The sequence below is a fragment of the Mirounga angustirostris genome, unplaced genomic scaffold (genome assembly GCF_029215605.1).
Source record: "Mirounga angustirostris isolate CCGP_5_RB_7025 unplaced genomic scaffold, mMirAng1.0.hap1 SCAF_2, whole genome shotgun sequence".
NCBI classification, from domain to species: Eukaryota; Metazoa; Chordata; class Mammalia; order Carnivora; family Phocidae; genus Mirounga; species Mirounga angustirostris.
In genome coordinates this window covers 174,189,716-174,208,284 of record NW_026991710.1, presented here as the reverse complement: position 1 = coordinate 174,208,284, position 18,569 = coordinate 174,189,716, and the positions used below count along the sequence as shown (strand labels likewise).

At 34.6% G+C, this 18,569-nt stretch overlaps 1 protein-coding gene across 2 annotated transcripts in view; it reads right to left on the bottom strand.

Annotated features, from left to right (window-relative positions):
- Positions 1 to 1,812: 1,812 nt before the first annotated feature.
- The window catches only part of PURG (purine rich element binding protein G), a 37,314-nt gene continuing 20,557 nt past the window's right edge, over positions 1,813 to 18,569 (bottom strand). For both annotated transcript variants that reach the window (XM_045879799.3, XM_045879798.3), the window contains one exon: positions 1,813 to 2,166. In XM_045879799.3, coding sequence (XP_045735755.1) covers positions 2,064 to 2,166 — 103 coding nt within the window. In that variant the 3' untranslated portion in view covers positions 1,813 to 2,063. The remainder of the gene's footprint in view (positions 2,167 to 18,569) is intronic.

The following is an 18,569-nucleotide window of genomic DNA, read 5'->3' as shown; positions in this document are numbered from 1 at the left end:
GCTGTAGGGATAAAAATTAGAGATTTTTCATGTAGATTAAAAAGTAGATATTTTCCCAAAAGCAATTTATCCTTTCATAAAATTAGAATTAATTTTTCTTTCAATTAACAGGCAAAATATTACCGCAGAAGTAAAGATACTCTAAAACATTCATAGACCTACCTACTTTCTCTCTCTTTTTGATTAAAGAAGACCTGAAATTATTTTGTAGCACATTCATTATTTGCCAGTTTTCACAAAATGGAATGCTGTAAAGGTAATTACAAAAACATATGGTAGAAATATCTTTGGAGAAGCTGTGATTTAGTAAATACTGCTTTTGTTCAAGATAGTCATGGAGATGCAAGCCCAGTGTTCATATTGGCTCTATTCTGTAAACTTTATTTTCTGATATTAGAAGTTAGACATGACTCAATAACTATTTAGGCAAAATTACGGCATCTACACTCTATAAAATAAAGAACCACAGCAGCATGGGAATGTCATTTCAGTCATTGGGCCTACTAGATTAGATGGACAGGTTTGCTCATCTTCTATTTGAGATCAATGATTGTTGCTTGAAGAGCCTTAATAGATTTATTTTGATCTTTTCTTTTTAAATTTAAGGTTACCCACGGGTTAGGCAAAAGACCAAGATTAGAATGCAAGTTCTGCCTTAATACTGACTTTATCTCTAGCGTGGGAGAAACAGACCTCTGCCCTCATGAGGATAGCAGCCTCACTTGTCCTAATGCTGTGATTCTTAGTGCTGATGCTAAAATTAAAAATTCCAATAAGACCATGCCATTCTGGCATATGGAATCAGTTTGTCCTGGAAAGGACCAATTTTATTTTTTTTGTCCATGTTTTCATACACGTGAAGCGGAACTTTTACTTTAAATATCAGCATACAGGAATGGCCTTTTCAATGTCATTTGAGCAATAATAAAGGTTCAGAAGGCATGCTTGTTTCCATGCAAATGTTATCATGGATCAAGTAGATAATAAAACCTTATTAATAAAACACTGAAATAAACAAAGGCACCTTAATGGCACATTTTTGGTTTTTTCCACGTACTAATTTCCACATCTGAGAGGTCTAGTTTTTGTAGATCCAACATAGACTTGCTTATGGAAGCTAGGCCAACTGGATCTAAATTCCCAGAGTTACCACAAAATTTGGGGCACAAATGAAATAACGAAATAAACACATAGTAAAATCAACTTTTGGTTGATCGAAGGGCCCAGTAGAACTAATCTGCTTCCTGAAAAATAATTAAGAATCCAAACTAATCACACATATAAACCAGTTTATTAGATTGTCAGTGATACTTTGAGACAAATTCAAGTTATTTCATTTTACTTCATATAAACAGAGGAGGGGAGGAAAGTTTTAAACTTCAAGCTTTGTTCAGCATGTGTGCAGTTAGCATCCACAAAAGCACCATTGGATATGGAAGAATTAGCACCACAGAATTTTAGGACCTAACTGTTAACATGCATCACTGGAAAACTTGGAACAATAAAAACTGAAGTAGTACGTGGTATGGTCTATTATAAACAATACAAGGCAATTTATGATTTGTTTTCATACAGTACAATACAATCACCAATCAATGAGAACCTTTAAGTACAATACAGGACAAAAACCCTTGGTACCCTGTTAACACTAAAACAGTTACAGATTTAAAAACATGTTTCTTGTGAGAGGCAGTGGGTTGAAACTATCCCTCCTCCTCTTTTGAAATTGAGTTATATAGTTACATGATCTCTTAAGAAAGTATTTTCAAATCTACGTCTCTCTACCTCAGTGCTGACAAATGGTTTTTTTGTAAACTGAAAGGCTCGATGAATCAAACCAAACCAAACCCAAACCAAAACCTGGTAAGAGTCAAGAAGTACTCCAGTGTGGTGGAAGACATTCCACTTAAGATCAGTTTGGAAATGATGCCAATGGTGTTGACACTTGTCTTCCCTTCGGTGGAGGAATGTCAAGTACAGAAGCCTTGCATTCATGATGAACTTCGGTTCATTTCGTTCACACAATGCCTTTATTCTGAAGTGTAACATAAGAGACTTATTCCTTATTCCTCAACTGTTTTTGTAGTGTCATAGGGCTGTTCCTTATGCTGGATTTGACAACAGTGAAAAGGGTTGATATTCTCTCTGGATTTAGGGAAATTTGAGCTAAAGAAAAAATATTAATTTAAATTTAGCATATATGAAATTTCAAAGGGAGTTTCACTATTTTCACAGTACAAACGCGTAATGAATATCATTGAAAACCTTTCTGTTAGAAAGCATGTAACAAACCCTCAATTTTAAGTTGTGTGGAGGCCAATTTTGGCATATTAGAAGATACTGTATAAGAAATGTGCAATAGGAATAGATAGATACAGGTATATTCAGATCTCAATGCACTGATGCCAAGGAAAATATATTTTTACTCACCAAGAGAAGAATATACCTTGAAGCATCTATGCAGACACATGAATCAATCATGTATCTGCCCAACTTCTAATTCTGGAATAGTGATAACAGGGTCATTTAAGAAAAAGTACTCAATTACAGTATGGCAGCAATTTTATGTTGTATATATTTAACAGCAAAACATTTTTGAAAATAGAATCATTATTATACGGTAAGTTTACAATTCACCATTTCTATACTTGTAATAACATGCGTTTATTTGTTTTCCCAGTTTAAAAAAAAAATCCCACTAGGACCAACATCTTTCAGAACAACAATCTAACATGAAACAAAACCTCCTAAGGAAAATATTTAGCATCACAGAGATTTGAGAAAAGTTTGTTACTCAGCATCACAAAATACTCAATAGATCTACATTTAAGATTGTTCATGCCATGACATTAACACACCTTTGGGTTAATATATCGTATTTAAAAAAGATACCAAGATACAAACCAAAGAACTGACATGGAATTTATTTTTAGTTTCTCCTTGGTAAGAGTAGACTGCTAATAAACTTGACTTCTGTCTGTATTATGTGATGATAACTGCATCTATGAAGCAGCATTTACATTTAGTAAAACATTTAAAACTAGTGATAGAAAAATGGCCACCACAGAAAAAGAACTAAAGATAAGTGTAATTATAGACCACTGTCTTTTTATTAAGTGAACTGCCCCCAAACAAAAAAGAAAGCAAAGTTTGTTTGCTGTGAAATATTCTTCTGTTAAAAAACATTCTTGGATAAAAGTTAGCCTACGTTTTATAAAGGTCAGAAAGATGTTAAGAATGAACTTCAGAAAAAAGTTAACTTTTGAGAAAAAAAAAGATCCTATGCCTTTTCTTCTGAATCAATCCCTTGTATAAATCAACTATTAATTTTCTGAAGAGGGCACAGCGGCTAGAGAGAGCTGCGCATCCACATTACTGATTTAAATCTGAGAATTTGCCAGGCAGGGCTGACTTGAACATAGAAGAAACAAAACTCATTTCTTAATGTTTTAGGGTTACATTAAAAAAAAAAAACAAATAAAGAAAATTGAGTTATGACAGGCTGGCTTAATACTTTCACTTGCCCTTATATTTGACCAACATTTCAACACAAGGTAGAACCAATTAAAGATAAGATTTAAAAAATAAAAGCTGTCTAAAAATCATTCAATGAAAAAGCCTTCAAATTTTACATTTTAACCTCAAATGATTGTAGACTAACTTAGACTAACAGTTTTGCTGTCCTCACACACACTTTTGTTACTCTCGAGTTTTATTTCTGAATTGTTCATTGGTTCTATCATGTAACACAATTTTCTATTAAGTTAAAATAGTTTGAATTATTATAAGAAGCTTTAGAAAAACACATAAGTAGGATAAATTTATAAAAGGATAAAGAATACTTTCTAGGATTTTAGACAAATTCTATACAGACAAATAGCTAGATCAAGGTAATAAAGTGCCTTCATTTCTAGGTAATTAATTTTTCACTAAAATATTTTAAGGCTTCATAAGAAACTTAACATTATCAGAAGTGTGATAGTATATAAGGTTATGCTATTAATTAGCATTCTTTCATAGGTCTTATTTCATTTATCTTTTAATTCATATTAGGTACTTTTTAATAATCATCAGTTTAAAATTATAAATCTGAATTGTAAAGTCTGAACTCATTTTGCAAAGGAAAAGAAAGACGTATAATTTCTAAAGGCTGTGATTTTGTACTTAAGACCTTATGACTCACAGGTGGCTTGTGAACAATCTAGTTTGTGTCATAATAGACAACAGCCAATGCTCTCCAAAAATTCAACAGAATATTTATCCCATGGCCAACAGGGCCATCATTTCATTCATTCATATATTCTATTGTCTCTACATTTAAATGATGTGCAGCCTTAAGTAAAAAAGGCCAGAGAAAATCTAAAATAAATTCTTCAAATACAGGCACAATGAGTATTTTTTTTTATTGCAATAGCTTATGCATAATCTGTACTGTATGCCAACATCCAATGTTAAAGCATTTATATTTGTTTTCAGTTTGCTTCTATTACCCATGGGTGTATCACAGTAAAATACTGGAAACCTAACAGAAGTGTATATAATAGCCATAATCATACAGAATTCTATTTCTTCTTGTCATTTCTCTTTGGGATATATGAGGGCATTTTAAGCAATGCTGTGTAGTTAGTTATGCTGGCAGCCCCTGATTTTAAGATAAATTATGACTATATGGGTATTGACTTACTCAATTGATTATAACCAATACAAATTAATTAAAATGTTCGAATATTCTTTTTCAAGAGGTTAGCTATTTTTATCAGAAGATTACTAAAGTCAGGCACCAGATTAAATGTCCATGATACCTAAAATGCTTATCTAACTACCACTGGATTAATTTAAAATGTTCCTTAAATTAAAGGTTTTTGAGGTTAGGAGGGAGGAGGAAAGTGAAAACTCATTGCAAAGAATGGTTTAAATGAAATGTTCCACATAGAGAAACAGGAACTACCAGTAGGAAAAAGTGCCAGTCTTAAAATTGGGTTTGGTTTTCAATCTAAAGCCTAGTAAGAGTAATTCCTGGTGATTAAAAAAACAAAACAAAACAAAACAAAATGACAATAAAATGGCATAAACATTTATAATTGCACATTCCTTTACCAAAGTGCCAAAAGTTACCCAAAAATCTTTTTAAATGCATACGATGCTACCTTTCAAAATCGAAGTAAACATAAAGTTTTACCTTTTTCATGATAGTATAGTATAGTTTCACAAACTTATCACAAATGTAACCAGGAAGATGAGTTATAACTTTCTAAAAACAGGATAGTGTGTTTTTAAAAAATAACTGTTAGAACCTTTGTCATGATGAAGACTGAAACCCAAATTTAGCCAAAGCATTCCCATAATATCCGAAAACATCACGAGAATTTAGGCAAATTTTAGTAGTATTCTGTCATGCAATGCACAGACACCATAGTTGTTTGTTTTTTTTTTTTTAACACGGGTTTAGTTATCCTGTTTTAATCTGACTACATATTATACTTACTCTCTTTAATCACTGAAGTGACAACATATGGAATAACTGAGTTTTGAAAACGGCATTAAACACTGAGGTTTCTAGCCTTAATTGCTCATGCCTATTAAGCATGGCAAAAAGGTCTGATGCATGGGTTATTAATTTTCATGCTCTATCTTTTTATTCTAAATGGAAACGTATAGAGATAATACGACAAGGACAAAAGGACGTTAGAGACCAAAGCACTGATATATGGAACAGATAAAAGAATAAGCAACTGTATGGAAATCTTCCATATCATTAAATTTGTTACATCAGGGGAACACAGTAAAAAATAAGATCTCTTTACCAAGTTATAATTATACTAATATGCTTTTAAAAAAATCAGTGGCATGCATATATAGTTAAATTTTTAATATTTTTATTGTTTGAATGTGATGAAGTTAAACTACAGAGGTATGTCATTATAAACTGAGACCAAAAAATTATATTGTTCAGAGGAAAAAAGAGAAGGTAAGATCATGATTCTCAATGACAGGTCATCTGCCTTGTGTTATGCCACAGCTAAACATTGTGGTGTAGTGCCTCATTTAATTAGGGTGAAAATGCTGGCAAAAACATAAAAATGCTAATAATAAAATTAAGATTAGTTCATAGTCAAGTAACATTAAATGACTATCGAAAAAGAACCCCTTCTTTTTCCTACAGTTTGAGAATCTCAATATTCAGTGTAAGAATGTGAACATATAAAAGCATATGAAAGAAATGCCCAATTCGATAAATTCTTCATCTTCTGAGGATGGTGGATGGGACGTAGATTGGTATCCTAGTCCTCTAAGAGAATTAACAAACTTCAAAAACATAGGTAAATTCGGAAAGAATCGGGCATGATAAATCACTGATAACGACTCCCCCAAACCCAATATACTGATAGGTTAATCACAGAAAGGTAAATATTCATTCTATATAAATTTAACGAACCTTCTTGTAGTTTCTGAATATTAAAATATAATCGCTTGTGGGTAGATAACAATCTTGGGTAGTGGCAGCGTTTAAAATTTGTTAAAGAAATACTTCAAATAAACATTGAAATGCAGAAGATCCTTAATAGAAGCTGTAGGCATGTGGAAACCCCATACTTTATGTGAGATTCCAATTATATTTAGTTCCTGCATTACCCAAAGTAATATAAATTGCATAATCTCTCTTGCCAATACACACAGATATTTTCTTGTCTTGGCAAAACCTAGGCAATTGCATTTACCTAACTTAGCTTTTCCCTGGTAGGGGTCCTATAGTGACCAGTATTTATACAAAAATACTGGACATACCTATAAGAACCATTCTTACCATATAATTTAATCTTGTTTTCTATGATTCAGCTCTTGCACAGCATTTTTTCATTTCCAAAATGCCAAACAACTAATTGTAATAGTTATTTCTCATTTCACAAGGAGGGCCAAGTTAATAAATGGCTTGTGAGGTGGTGGCACCATACAGGGTTTTCAAGATCCTACGTATCTTCTCTGTTCTGTAGGCAGTTTTTTATCTAACATTGCCCTCTGCTATGTGGGTATACTTTATGCATGCCCCTTGAGGCCAAAGACTCGATCTTGTTGTCTGCTGTATACCCAGAGCTCTCAGAATGTTTAGCTCGTGCTGTAATGCGAAATAAATATCTGTTGATTTGTCGAATGAGAAATAGGACTGAGAAAATAAAACAAAGAACCTCAACATACTGCCCCCACCCTCGACTTCCAAGTGAAAAGCCATGCTTACCCACTCTTGCTTCTCCACTACAGTAACATAAGTGGTATGACTCTTCTTACATAATAGGGTTGTATTTAAGAGTGAGTAATTCACTCTTAAATCTTGATGGCAAAGACCCTATGGTATGTGTCCTCCAGAGTACTAAGACTCAACTATTTCTACAACTACTCCTAAAACTGCATTATTCACCTTTCCTTTGGCCAAGTATTTAAATTAAAAGTTATGTTTCTGCACACAATTGACTATTCTTAAGCTAATTCAGGCATAAAGAATCAAGAAAATCCTCACAGCTATAATCATTAGCACGGATATGGAGAATATCAGAAGGGACTGAAAAGACAGCAAAATCAGCAAAAAGAATTGGGGACTAGAGGTTCTTTAATTTTCTGGAAATTAGTGCAGGAAAGCTAAGATCCTTGAGAAGATAGTAATTTTAGTGAACAAGGTTAATGTCAAGTTTGAACTAGATGATATCGAAAGTCTTTTCCAGCTCTAAAATTCTATGTTTCCTCTTCTGGTAAGATGAGAATCTACACAGTATTCAAAGTATATATATACATATTTTTTTTAAAAAGGCATAGTTAAACTTGAAAAGTTTGATGTTCTGGAACTCTTGAGCAACTGTGAACATTAAAAGTTTTCTTTAAACCACCATTACTCCTTCTTTTGCAACGATACCATGTAAAGCCTTTTAAATCCTGAATAAATATACTTAAATTATTTCATATAGTGTGGATATTACTTTGCTGACAATACTTCATCTTGTCAGCAAAATTAGGAGTGAGGAGTTTGCTCCTAATCCTGCTACTTTGCATGAACCTGGCCCCTAAAGAAGTCTTTTTTTTTTTTTTTTTAAAGATTTTATTTACTTGTCAGAGAGAGAGACAGAACACAAGCAGGGGGAGAGGCAGGCAGAGGGAGAAGCAGGCTCCCCGCCGAGCAGGGAGCCTGATGTGGGACTCGATCCCCGGACACTGGAATGGTGACCTGAGCCGAAGGCAGCGGCTTAACCGACTGAGCCACCCAGGCGTCCCTCCCCTGAAGAAGTCTTAAGTTAAGTACAAATAAGTACAATTCATGACCTCATTTCCAACTTCAAAGAGAGGAGGTGAAATTATTTTTTATAAAAATTAGTTATTGTTTTAAATCACAGCAGTGGAAAAACAAAAGGCTATATGATATTAAGTTTGAATCTCTAAATTACTGTATATGTTTATAAAAACAGGACTGTGAATTCAAACATTTTGACTGAGAAGCAACAAAAACAATACTAATTCCAAAACTAGGAAGCAAATCTAATTTTCATTTGGGTCCTTCCTCTTTTCTTTTTTTTTTTGTTAAGTCTAGCTGGGGGTTTATTGATCTTATTAATTCTTTCAAAGAACCAGCTCCTAGTTTTGTTGATCTGTTCTACTGTTTTTTTTTTTTATTTTTTATTCCTGTGCCATTGATTTCTGCTCTGATCTTTATTATTTCTCTTCTCCTGCTGGATTTAGGCTTTATTTAAGCTGTTCTTTTTCCAGCTCCTTTAGGTGTAAGGTTAGATTGTGTACTTGAGACTTTTCTTGTTTCTTGAGAAAAATCTAATTTTTATTAGCCAGAACCCTAAATACGTGGGAGGAGGAAAGATGGTTTACTATCAGCTTTAATTTTTGCTAAGCTGGGACTTCTCAAAACCCTTCAAGCAGAGTGTACTCCCTGGGAAATCAGGTTTATAACTCTTTATTTCACAACCTAAGACCTCTTTACCCTTCTAAAATTAAACTGATATCATTACTTATGCTCAAATGTGAACAAGGGCCATATTCTCATTTTTCCACATGGCAACAAACATTATTGGCAGTTAATTAAAATTAATTACTCCAACTAAAATGATGATGAACTGCTGAGAGAATTCATGCATACTGCTCAAAAGTAGTTAATCATCTTTATGGTTTAGAACATAGATCCTTGAGTCTTGGTATGATAGCACTGCAAGTCCTCCATATATACTAATGAGATTCTCTTGATGATTCAAATGTAACTGCTTTTTTTATGTGAACTAAGACTTAGGAGAAGTAAGACATAAGCCAAATTCTACACTAAAGCAAGTTGTGTTAAAAGGAAGTATCATTTCAACATTTTTGGAATTATTAGAGTGAAATATGAATGTGGTAAAATAATTTAGGAACCATAAGGAGAAAAAGAAGTATGAGAGGGTAGAAGGAAGGTGTATTTAGTGGAAGGTAGAAAGAAATGAGAAAATCAGTAGTTGAGAGGGATTCACAGAATGGGGATAATCTGAAACTTTATTAATATTTTCTCAATAATTTGGCAAAACTTCTTATTCATTTGTGTGCCTTTTTCCATAGGACCAATACTAGCACCATATTACTTTATGGTCATTTTCCCCCTTGCTGAATAGTTGTATAAACACTGAAAATGACACGCTAACATCCCATAAAGTTAAGAAAGTGCTTGTTGTGTGTGCTGTTGGTGTGTGAGTTAATGTTCTGGAATCTCTTTGTGGTTCTACAGCTTCTGATTTAAGAATCTTCAAGGTGGAGATAGTATGGATTGGGATGGACTCGCTGAGGGCCAGCTCAATCCTCGCCTTTATGTAGTTATGCCAAAATTCAGACTCCTTTTCAGTCAGAATAAAATTCTCTTGAAAAAGACAACAGCAGACAGTAACAATTCACCCTTTAGATCTGTTGGTACACAATTTACTATGACTCCCTAGAATCACAGTATAATCTTCACTTAAATTTATTACTGCTCCCAAATCTCAATGAATCCTTGCTTAAAATGGCAATTTTTTAGGTAAATTCAATTAGAACTTTCAAAAAAACCCCACCAAAAACCCGAAAATGCAATCTGGGGGTGTTGGTTTCATTGTATCTACTCTCCTCCCATTTGTATAAATTATGGATCAAAGTGAATTTGTAATAATAAAACTGAGCACATAAGGTCTATGTTATACAATTTTAAGAGTGCATAAAACTACCGAGCCATCACCATATTGATAAACAATGAAAGCATTCCTTCCAGCATGCTTTGATTATGGAGATATCATAAGAAGTATCTCCTCACCTAGAATTATTTTTCACATTTGCTTTCTGAGGTCCAAGCAGACCTACAAAGGGAAGGAAACAATATGGTAGCACAGCCATTACAACTGCTGGGGTGCAGTTGCCCACTATCTTTGTTGTTAATAGAATCTCCCAGAATAGGACCTCTTGATGCATCCAACAGTAACTAAGGTGGGAGGGTCATTTGAATGTTAGGAGTACTGTCACTTAATTTTAATATTAGAGGGGATTTTGTCCCCTCCATTCTTACTGCACTTTTGCTGCCCTGAATTTAACAATAGTCACGTGTCATTTAAGATGCTCAGTGAAGATCTAATTATTCCTGGCCTGTTTTTTAAAAAAGTATTATCCACAATAGAAAGAAACTATTTACTGATGAAGTCAACAACATAGATGATCTCAAAGTTATTAGGTTGAGTGAAAGAAAGCCAAATACCGAAAATACATGTTCATTTATACACAATTCCAGAATACACAAAACTAACCTGTAGTCACAGAAGTTGGATCAGGGATTGCTTTTGGAGGTCTGGATTGGGGAAGGAGTGGGGCTGTTGACTGGAAACGGATACACAGAAACTTTCTGGGGTGAGAAAAGTGTTCTGTGTCTTGATATCTGTCCAAACTGATTGAATGATACATTAAGATTTGAGCATTTTACCATATGTAAATTATACCTTAACATAATAAAAAGCATTGCCACTAAACACAATGTTCTTGCTGAAGCATTAGAGTTGGGTGGCATTTTTCTTTTCGTTTCAAAATGTGTGCCTTCACACTGTCCCATAAAGAGCAACATATCTTAGAATGGGATCCATGACCAATACTCTACAGAGAATGTGGATTTTTATATCAGGGCACTGAACTAAACCAGGTTTTTTATTGCTGGAAAAAAAAAAAAAGAAGACAAATTCTTTTATGGACCATACTAAGTGTAACAGCTCTAAGAAAGGATAATAAAACATCTTACCTTTAAAAAGTACCCTAGAATAAGAAAGGATTTTTAAGTTCAATTTATCCTTGTGAAGATACTAATTTATAAAGGCATAAAAAACATCAATAAAAAACTTAGCTCAAACGCTACTTAAAAGTGATCATGGCAATATGGCCTTCACTCTCTTTTTGCTTTCCCCAAGGGTGAGTGAACACTGGGGGCGCAGTAGGATACCACTGGTTTCTAAAGGAGACTGACGAACGTAAAACATTTAGGTGGGAAGGAAGCAAGATTTTACTTAGGCTACTTTGGTGCATATCCAAGCATATATATTGACCATCACATTTTAAAACCATTTTGAACGCCAGTGTTTGGGGCCTAATTTATGATTACCTCGCCACTTCAAATGTAAGGGGCCACGTGTTCATCAACTTTAAAGAGGTTATAGGCAGAATCAAAAGAACCACTGAATTCCTGGCTTCCTCCAGAAAGAACCTTATTACACTCTCCGACAGTTCTAAAAATAAATAATGAACAAATTCTATTAGTTCTGAGAAGAAAGTAGTAATACCCTGAATAACATTTATGTACAAGTAATGCCAAGTATTCATGGGCAAAGTTAAAACTATAATCAAAAACCAGATAATTATTTATCCAACTTGTTTCTTTTTTAATTCCAAGTCAAGCCCACCAAGGGTTTATGTTGTTTTAAATCCGCATGTCATACAGCAACACCTAAAATATGTAATTTTACTACTCATCATGATCTTCACCTGAGATTAGACAGAAAAAAATGGAAAAATTAACCAATTTCCCTAGCATAATGGCTGACCTCTGAGAGGAACTCCATTAAGTATTTGTTGATAAAGTGAATGAATGCTTTCCTTTCCCTTGATTACCAGTTCTTACCTCACATAGTGGCTTCTTACTGCACATTAAAAATTCAGTATGATTGAAAAGGAAAAGCATAGACATTTACTTAGTAAAAGAAAGCAATGCTCTCTACTGCTGTTGTTGACATAAAATCACATAAATATAAATCAACATAATTGTGAAAGCATAACAAATTGATAGAAGATAACCTAGACTTTTTAGCTGTAAAACATTCCTTTTAAAAACTCAATTAAAGGGGCGCCTGGGTGGCTCAGTCGTTAAGTGTCTAGCTTGGGTCATGATCCCAGGGTCTTGGGATCGAACCCCATGTGGGGCTCCCTGCCCAGCGGGGGGCCTGCTTCTCCTTCTCCCACTCCCTCCTACTCCAGCTCTCTCTCTCTCTCACTCACTCTCTCAAATAAATAAATGAAATCTTAAAAAAATAAAAAAAATCAAAACTCAATTAAGGGCGCCTGGGTGGCTCAGTCATTTGAGCGCCTGACTCTTGATTTTTGCTCATGTCATGATCTCCGGGTCATGAGATTAACCCTCAGATCGGATTGGGCTCCATGCTCAGCACTGAGTCCGCTTGCCCTTCTCTCTGTGTTTCTTCCTCCCCTGTCCTCAAATAAACAAACAAACAAATAAATAAAATCTTTAAGAAAACCCAACTCAGTTAATGACACTAAAGGCCATTGTTTGCTTCACTAGAGTGAACAATAACTTTCGTAATTAATAGAATGGATACTTGTGAAATGTTTCATGTAAACATCTCTGAGATACAGATTTAAAAGTTCATAAGTACCGAGGCACCTGGGTGGCTCAGTCATTAAGCGTCTGCCTTCGGCTCAGGTCATGATCCCAGGGTCCTGGGATCGAGCCCCGCATCGGGCTCCCTGCTCAGCAGGAAGCCTGCTTCTCCCTCTCCCACTCCCCCTGCTTGTGTTCCCCCTCTTGCTGTGTCTCTCTCTGTCAAATAGATAAACAAAATCTTAAAAAAAAAAAGTTCATAAGTACCAAAGATAAACAGAATATCAAGTGCTAGAAGATAGAAATTGTAGCTTGAGATTATATGAAACGAGAAAAAGCTCAGTATCAAGATGATGGTCTGCGGGGGCCTCTTTATGACAGTAACTGGCACCAGTAACTAAATTGATCATCTTGAAACCAAGGGTGAAAGCATGTATTAACTATCAAAAAGCTATTTTTTCAGTCAAAAATGGCCCATAACCATAATCCTGCAATGCTTTCAACTTTAAAATAAATGAGTGTGAAAACCGCTCTAGTTGACAGGTGAAAACAAATATCCTGAATCAAGTCCACATACTATCTCCTACTGATTTTCAAGCAAAGCAATAGAGAAGTAGAAATTGAGTAGCGGAAGGACCACTTCCTGAAACCTAGTTCAAGTTCTGAAATGACTGGTTAGATGATTATGAACAAGTCACGTGCTATCTTTAGTATTTTTCCTGTTATAAAATGAAGGTGTTAAATGACTCCAAAGACTCCTTCGGGCAAAAATAATTAAACTTGATGGCAGATTTAGACAAGAAAATCTTATGTTGTCAAGTCATGAAGTAAAACAGGTGAATATAATACTTTTAGTAGTGGGGTCATTGATCCCCAAATCATGCAAACTGTCTGACGATCATCTTTTTAAAAAAGGAAACGAAGCAGTTTGGATTCTCTCCAGCAATACAAATATGCTTTGATATTTCCCAGTCTGTGGACAGTTTATTCATTTTCTTAACGGTGTCTTTTGATAAACAGAACATTTTAGTTTTGATGAAGTGTCTAATTTTTAATGTTTTTCTTTCATAAAAGCTAGTGCCTTTTGTTTCCTGTCCAAGAAATTTCTGCCTACACAGTTGTGTGCTTTTAGATTTGACTGACAATAGCTTCGAGAGATTATGACTAGCCCAACTCCCTGGCTACTGCTGTACTTGAGAGTTCTTGTGGCAAAAGGAGGCTCCCTTCCAATTTTGCATAATTTTGTTATACTTTCTGGGGAACTGTTCATGTTATGGGTTGGGAAGAAGTAATAATGATGTTATTAGTATTTACTAAATGCTTATTATGTGATAGAAACTTGCTAACAGCTTCATGTATCTTAATACATTTAATTTTTTAAAGAGAATCCTGGTTGACTATAGCTTTTGTGAGGGCAAGAAATCTTACGTGTTTTGTTATTGATACAACTTCTGGACCAAGACAATTGCCCCAGAACAGAGTATTTAATAGGTATAAACTGAATGCTGGTTAAATAAATTCTCACAATAAGTCTATAACATTACATAATTTACCCACTATTCACAATAGTGACAGAATTTGGACTTGAACCCAGGACTGGCTGACACCAAAGTCTGAGTTCTTTATAATTCTGTACTAAGGCCACTAAGACTGCCTGATAACTCTGGGGGAACCCAGAACCTATAGATACAGCTGAAATTACTACTATTACTTAAGGGGGTGGAGGGAATGGTTTAAAGTTATTGTTGTTTTATTCCTCTCATAGCAAAAAGCAAATGTGGGAACTTCTATTAACCTCCCCCGCCTTTTTAAAAGATTTATTTATTTGAGAGAGAGATAGAGAGCACAAGGGGTGGTAGGGGTAGAGGGAATCTCAAGCAAATTCTGTCCTGAGCTTGGAGCCCAACACGGAGCTCAATCCCATGACCCATGAGATCATGACCCCAGCCAAAGCCAAGAGTCCAACCCTCGCTCAATGGACTGAGCCACCCAGGTGCCCCTCCTTTTTTTTTTTTTTCCCCTGCACACCCAGCATGGAGCCCAAGCAAGGCTTGAATTCATGACCCTGAGATCAAGACCTGAGCTGAGATCAAGAGTCGGAGGCTTAACTGACTGAGCAACCCAGGTGCCCCTAAGCTCCTTCTTGACAGCCATATTGATCTATTTACATTTATAACTATATGGTAATTTGTGCAGATTGAGACAATATGAAGCTTTTATGGCCAGATATATAGGGCCAGGAAAATTCAATCTGCACATAAAATTTAGATCTCAGCCTGCTAACTCCTCAGTGATGCTGCAAAGCCATTGTTCACTGGGAATGCAGGAGCAAGGTTATTTATTTAGTGGAATTTCTAGTCAACAGACCTTTACAATACTCTTAATCCTATTGAAATTGAATCCTATTGAATATTGAATGAATACAATGTAGAGAGTACAATTAAATTTTGTATGAAAGAATACTTCAATGCTTTAGAATCTTAACTGTTAACAACTATAATCACTGCAGGGACACCAAACAACAACAAAACAAAACTATCATCACCATATAATGATGTAAATGAAGAATATTATAGGTTCTTGAGTTATATTTCATATAAACTTAGAACATCCTTTCAAACAGGTTTTGAAAAAGCCTGTTTCCAGCTTATTATGTGGTCATTTACCTCTTGCTCGTAAGAGTTTAAGAAAAAAATTCTCTAGTTGGTTTTTAATTATTAACTGAACTGACTATGAAAATGAAGTATTTTTATCTCTTAAATTCTCTAAATAACACTTTTTGAAAGCTACACTGCAATGTAGTTGCCATGATAAGACTTATGATGACAGGACAGCAAAGGATCTGTATTCTAGTCATTAGGATCAAGTTCTGGAAGGTTCACTAAGGTGGGAGCTCAGGAAATAGACTAAATAATAGAGATGGCCAAAGACTCAATAATTAGAGGAAAAAAAGCTTAATCTAGGCAAATGATTTATGTATATTGATTACCAAAATAATGATTTGATATGTCTTCTGCCAGGGCCAAAACCCACAGTATATTGAGTGCAGAACTGAGCCCAAAGATGTGATGAAAACAGGAAAATACCTGGAACACATTTAAAAAAAAAAACTATTTAAATTGGCTATAAAAACATGTGCTTAATTCACGGAACTAGAACAAATAATTCTGAAATTTGTATGGAACCACAAAAGACTGAAGAGCCAAAGCAATCTTGAGAAAGAAGAACAAAGCTGGAGGTCTTACAATCCCAGATTTCAAGATATACAATAAAGCTGCAGTAATCAAAACAGTATGGTACTGGCACAAAAACAGACACACAGATCAACAGAACAGAATAGAGAGCCCAGAAATAAACCCATGCTTTTATGGTCAATTAATGTACAAAAAGGAGACAGAAAATACGACGAGGAACAAAGGAGACAGAAAATACAACGAGAAAGACAGTCTCTTCAATAAATGGTGTTGGGAAAACTGGACAGATACAAACAAAAGAATGAAACTGTACCACTTTCTTACACCATGTACAAAATAACTCAAAATGGATTACAGACTTAAATGTAAGACCTGAAATCATGAAATTTCTAGAAGAAAACACATGCAATACTCTTTGACATTGGTCTAAGCAATAGTTTTTTGGATATGTCTTCTTACGCAAGGGTGACAAAAGCAAAGATAAATAGGGCGCCTGGGTGGCTCAGTTGGTTAAGCGACTGCCTTCGGCTCAGGTCATGATCCTGGAGTCCCAGGATCGAGTCCCGCATCGGGCTCCCTGCTCGGCAGGGAGTCTGCTTCTCCCTCTGACCCTCCTCCCTCTCATGTTCTCTGTCTCTCATTCTCTCTCTCTCTCAAATAAATAAATAAATAAAATCTTTAAAAAAAAAAAGCAAAGATAAATAATTTGAACTACATGAAACTAAAAAACTTTTGCACAATGAAGGAAACCACTAGCAAAATGAAAAAAAATGCTACTAAATGGGAGAAGATACTTGCAAATGATAGATCTGTGAAGGGGTTGATATCCAAAATATATAAAGAACTCATACAACTCAATAACAACAACAACAACAACAACAAAAAGGAAAAATCCGATTAAAAAATGGGCAGAGGACCTGAACATTTTCCCAAACAAGACATACAAATGACAGGGACAACACAGATAGATCTGGAGGGTGTTATGGTAAGTGAAATAAGTCACAGAAAGACAAACACCATTTGTTCTCACTTACATGTGGAATCTAAAAAACAAATGAACAAACAAAACAAAACAGAAACAGACTCATAGATACAGGGAACAAACTGATGGTTGCCAGAGGGTAAAGGGGGCAGGCTGATGCGAGAAAAACATGAAGGGGATTAAGAGGTACAAACTTCCAGTTATAAAATAAATACATTATGGGGATGTGATGTACAGCATAGGGAATATAGTCAATAGTATTGTAATAAATTTGTATAGTGACAGATGGTAACCAGACCTATTGTAGTGATCATTTTGTAATGTATAAAAATACTGAATCACTCTCTTGTATACCTGAAACTAATATAATACAATATTGTATGTTAATTATAATTTAAAAACTATTTAAATTATCTGTAAAAACATGTACTTAATTTTACCAAATTTTGATTTCAAGTTTACCATTAAAATTTCTATAACGTTATTATGAAGGCTGCAATGAGCAGTGGGCTTCTTATAAACCTTGGTATTTTATTAGATTGCTAAGTGATCTATAGCAAATCATTTAACCTGCCTGGGCCTGTTTTCTTCATCTGTTAAATGAGGTTAGAGATAATGAGCAAAATCAGTATCTTTATCAGAATGAAATGAGATACAATATGTGAAGGAACTTTGAAAAATATGTGAAATTATATGTAAATTATTATAATTGAAATTCCATATTCTTTTTATATTTAATTTGATTAGAAATTCCAGTTATGGAAAAACTTTCAGGACAAATGAATCTTTTGTATCAGTAACTAACTGAATTTATCCATTAATGGCTCTTCTTTGCAATGTATCTACAGAAAATTGTTACAGCTTCTGATTTATTAACACAGTGACAGTAGAATCAGGCTCATTGCATTTGGCTAAGATATCGGTGAGATTCATAGTTGAGAACACCGATGGATTTCTGTAAATCCAGACAGACGAAGAGAAAAGGAGTTTGTGAAGATATTGTTATGTGCGAAGAGAGTGAAATAAAATTAAAGTGAGGATGAATACAAAAGGCTAGAGCAGGGAGGGCAAACATATGATACGATGTCACTCCTCCTTGCCTTCCTCAGCCTCTCCCCAACTCAATCCCCAAGCACACACAGAAACCACAGCAGTCTTTTATGAAGAGCCTGCATGGGGCTTCACAATCATCTGCAACTTTGAGTTTAGGAAGTCATTACCACTTGAATACAGTAGTCATATGAAGATGTCCCCTGAGATGAAACAGAATCATTATTCTTATCCTAGGACATCAAAGTTGATTTGGAATGGAGAAGACAGAATCATTATTTAAAACAGTATTGCTGTAACTCTCTAAATTGCATCAATGACATATATTTTGAGCATTGTAACACATGTAGATAATTATCATATTTAAATTAAATAATGCAGATAATGTAGATAATTAAATCATATTTAAAGGCTAAATTGTTAAAGGGAAAATAACATTTGGCATTTTATAATCAATAGCTTCAAACACACTTCTCATATATACCAACACACT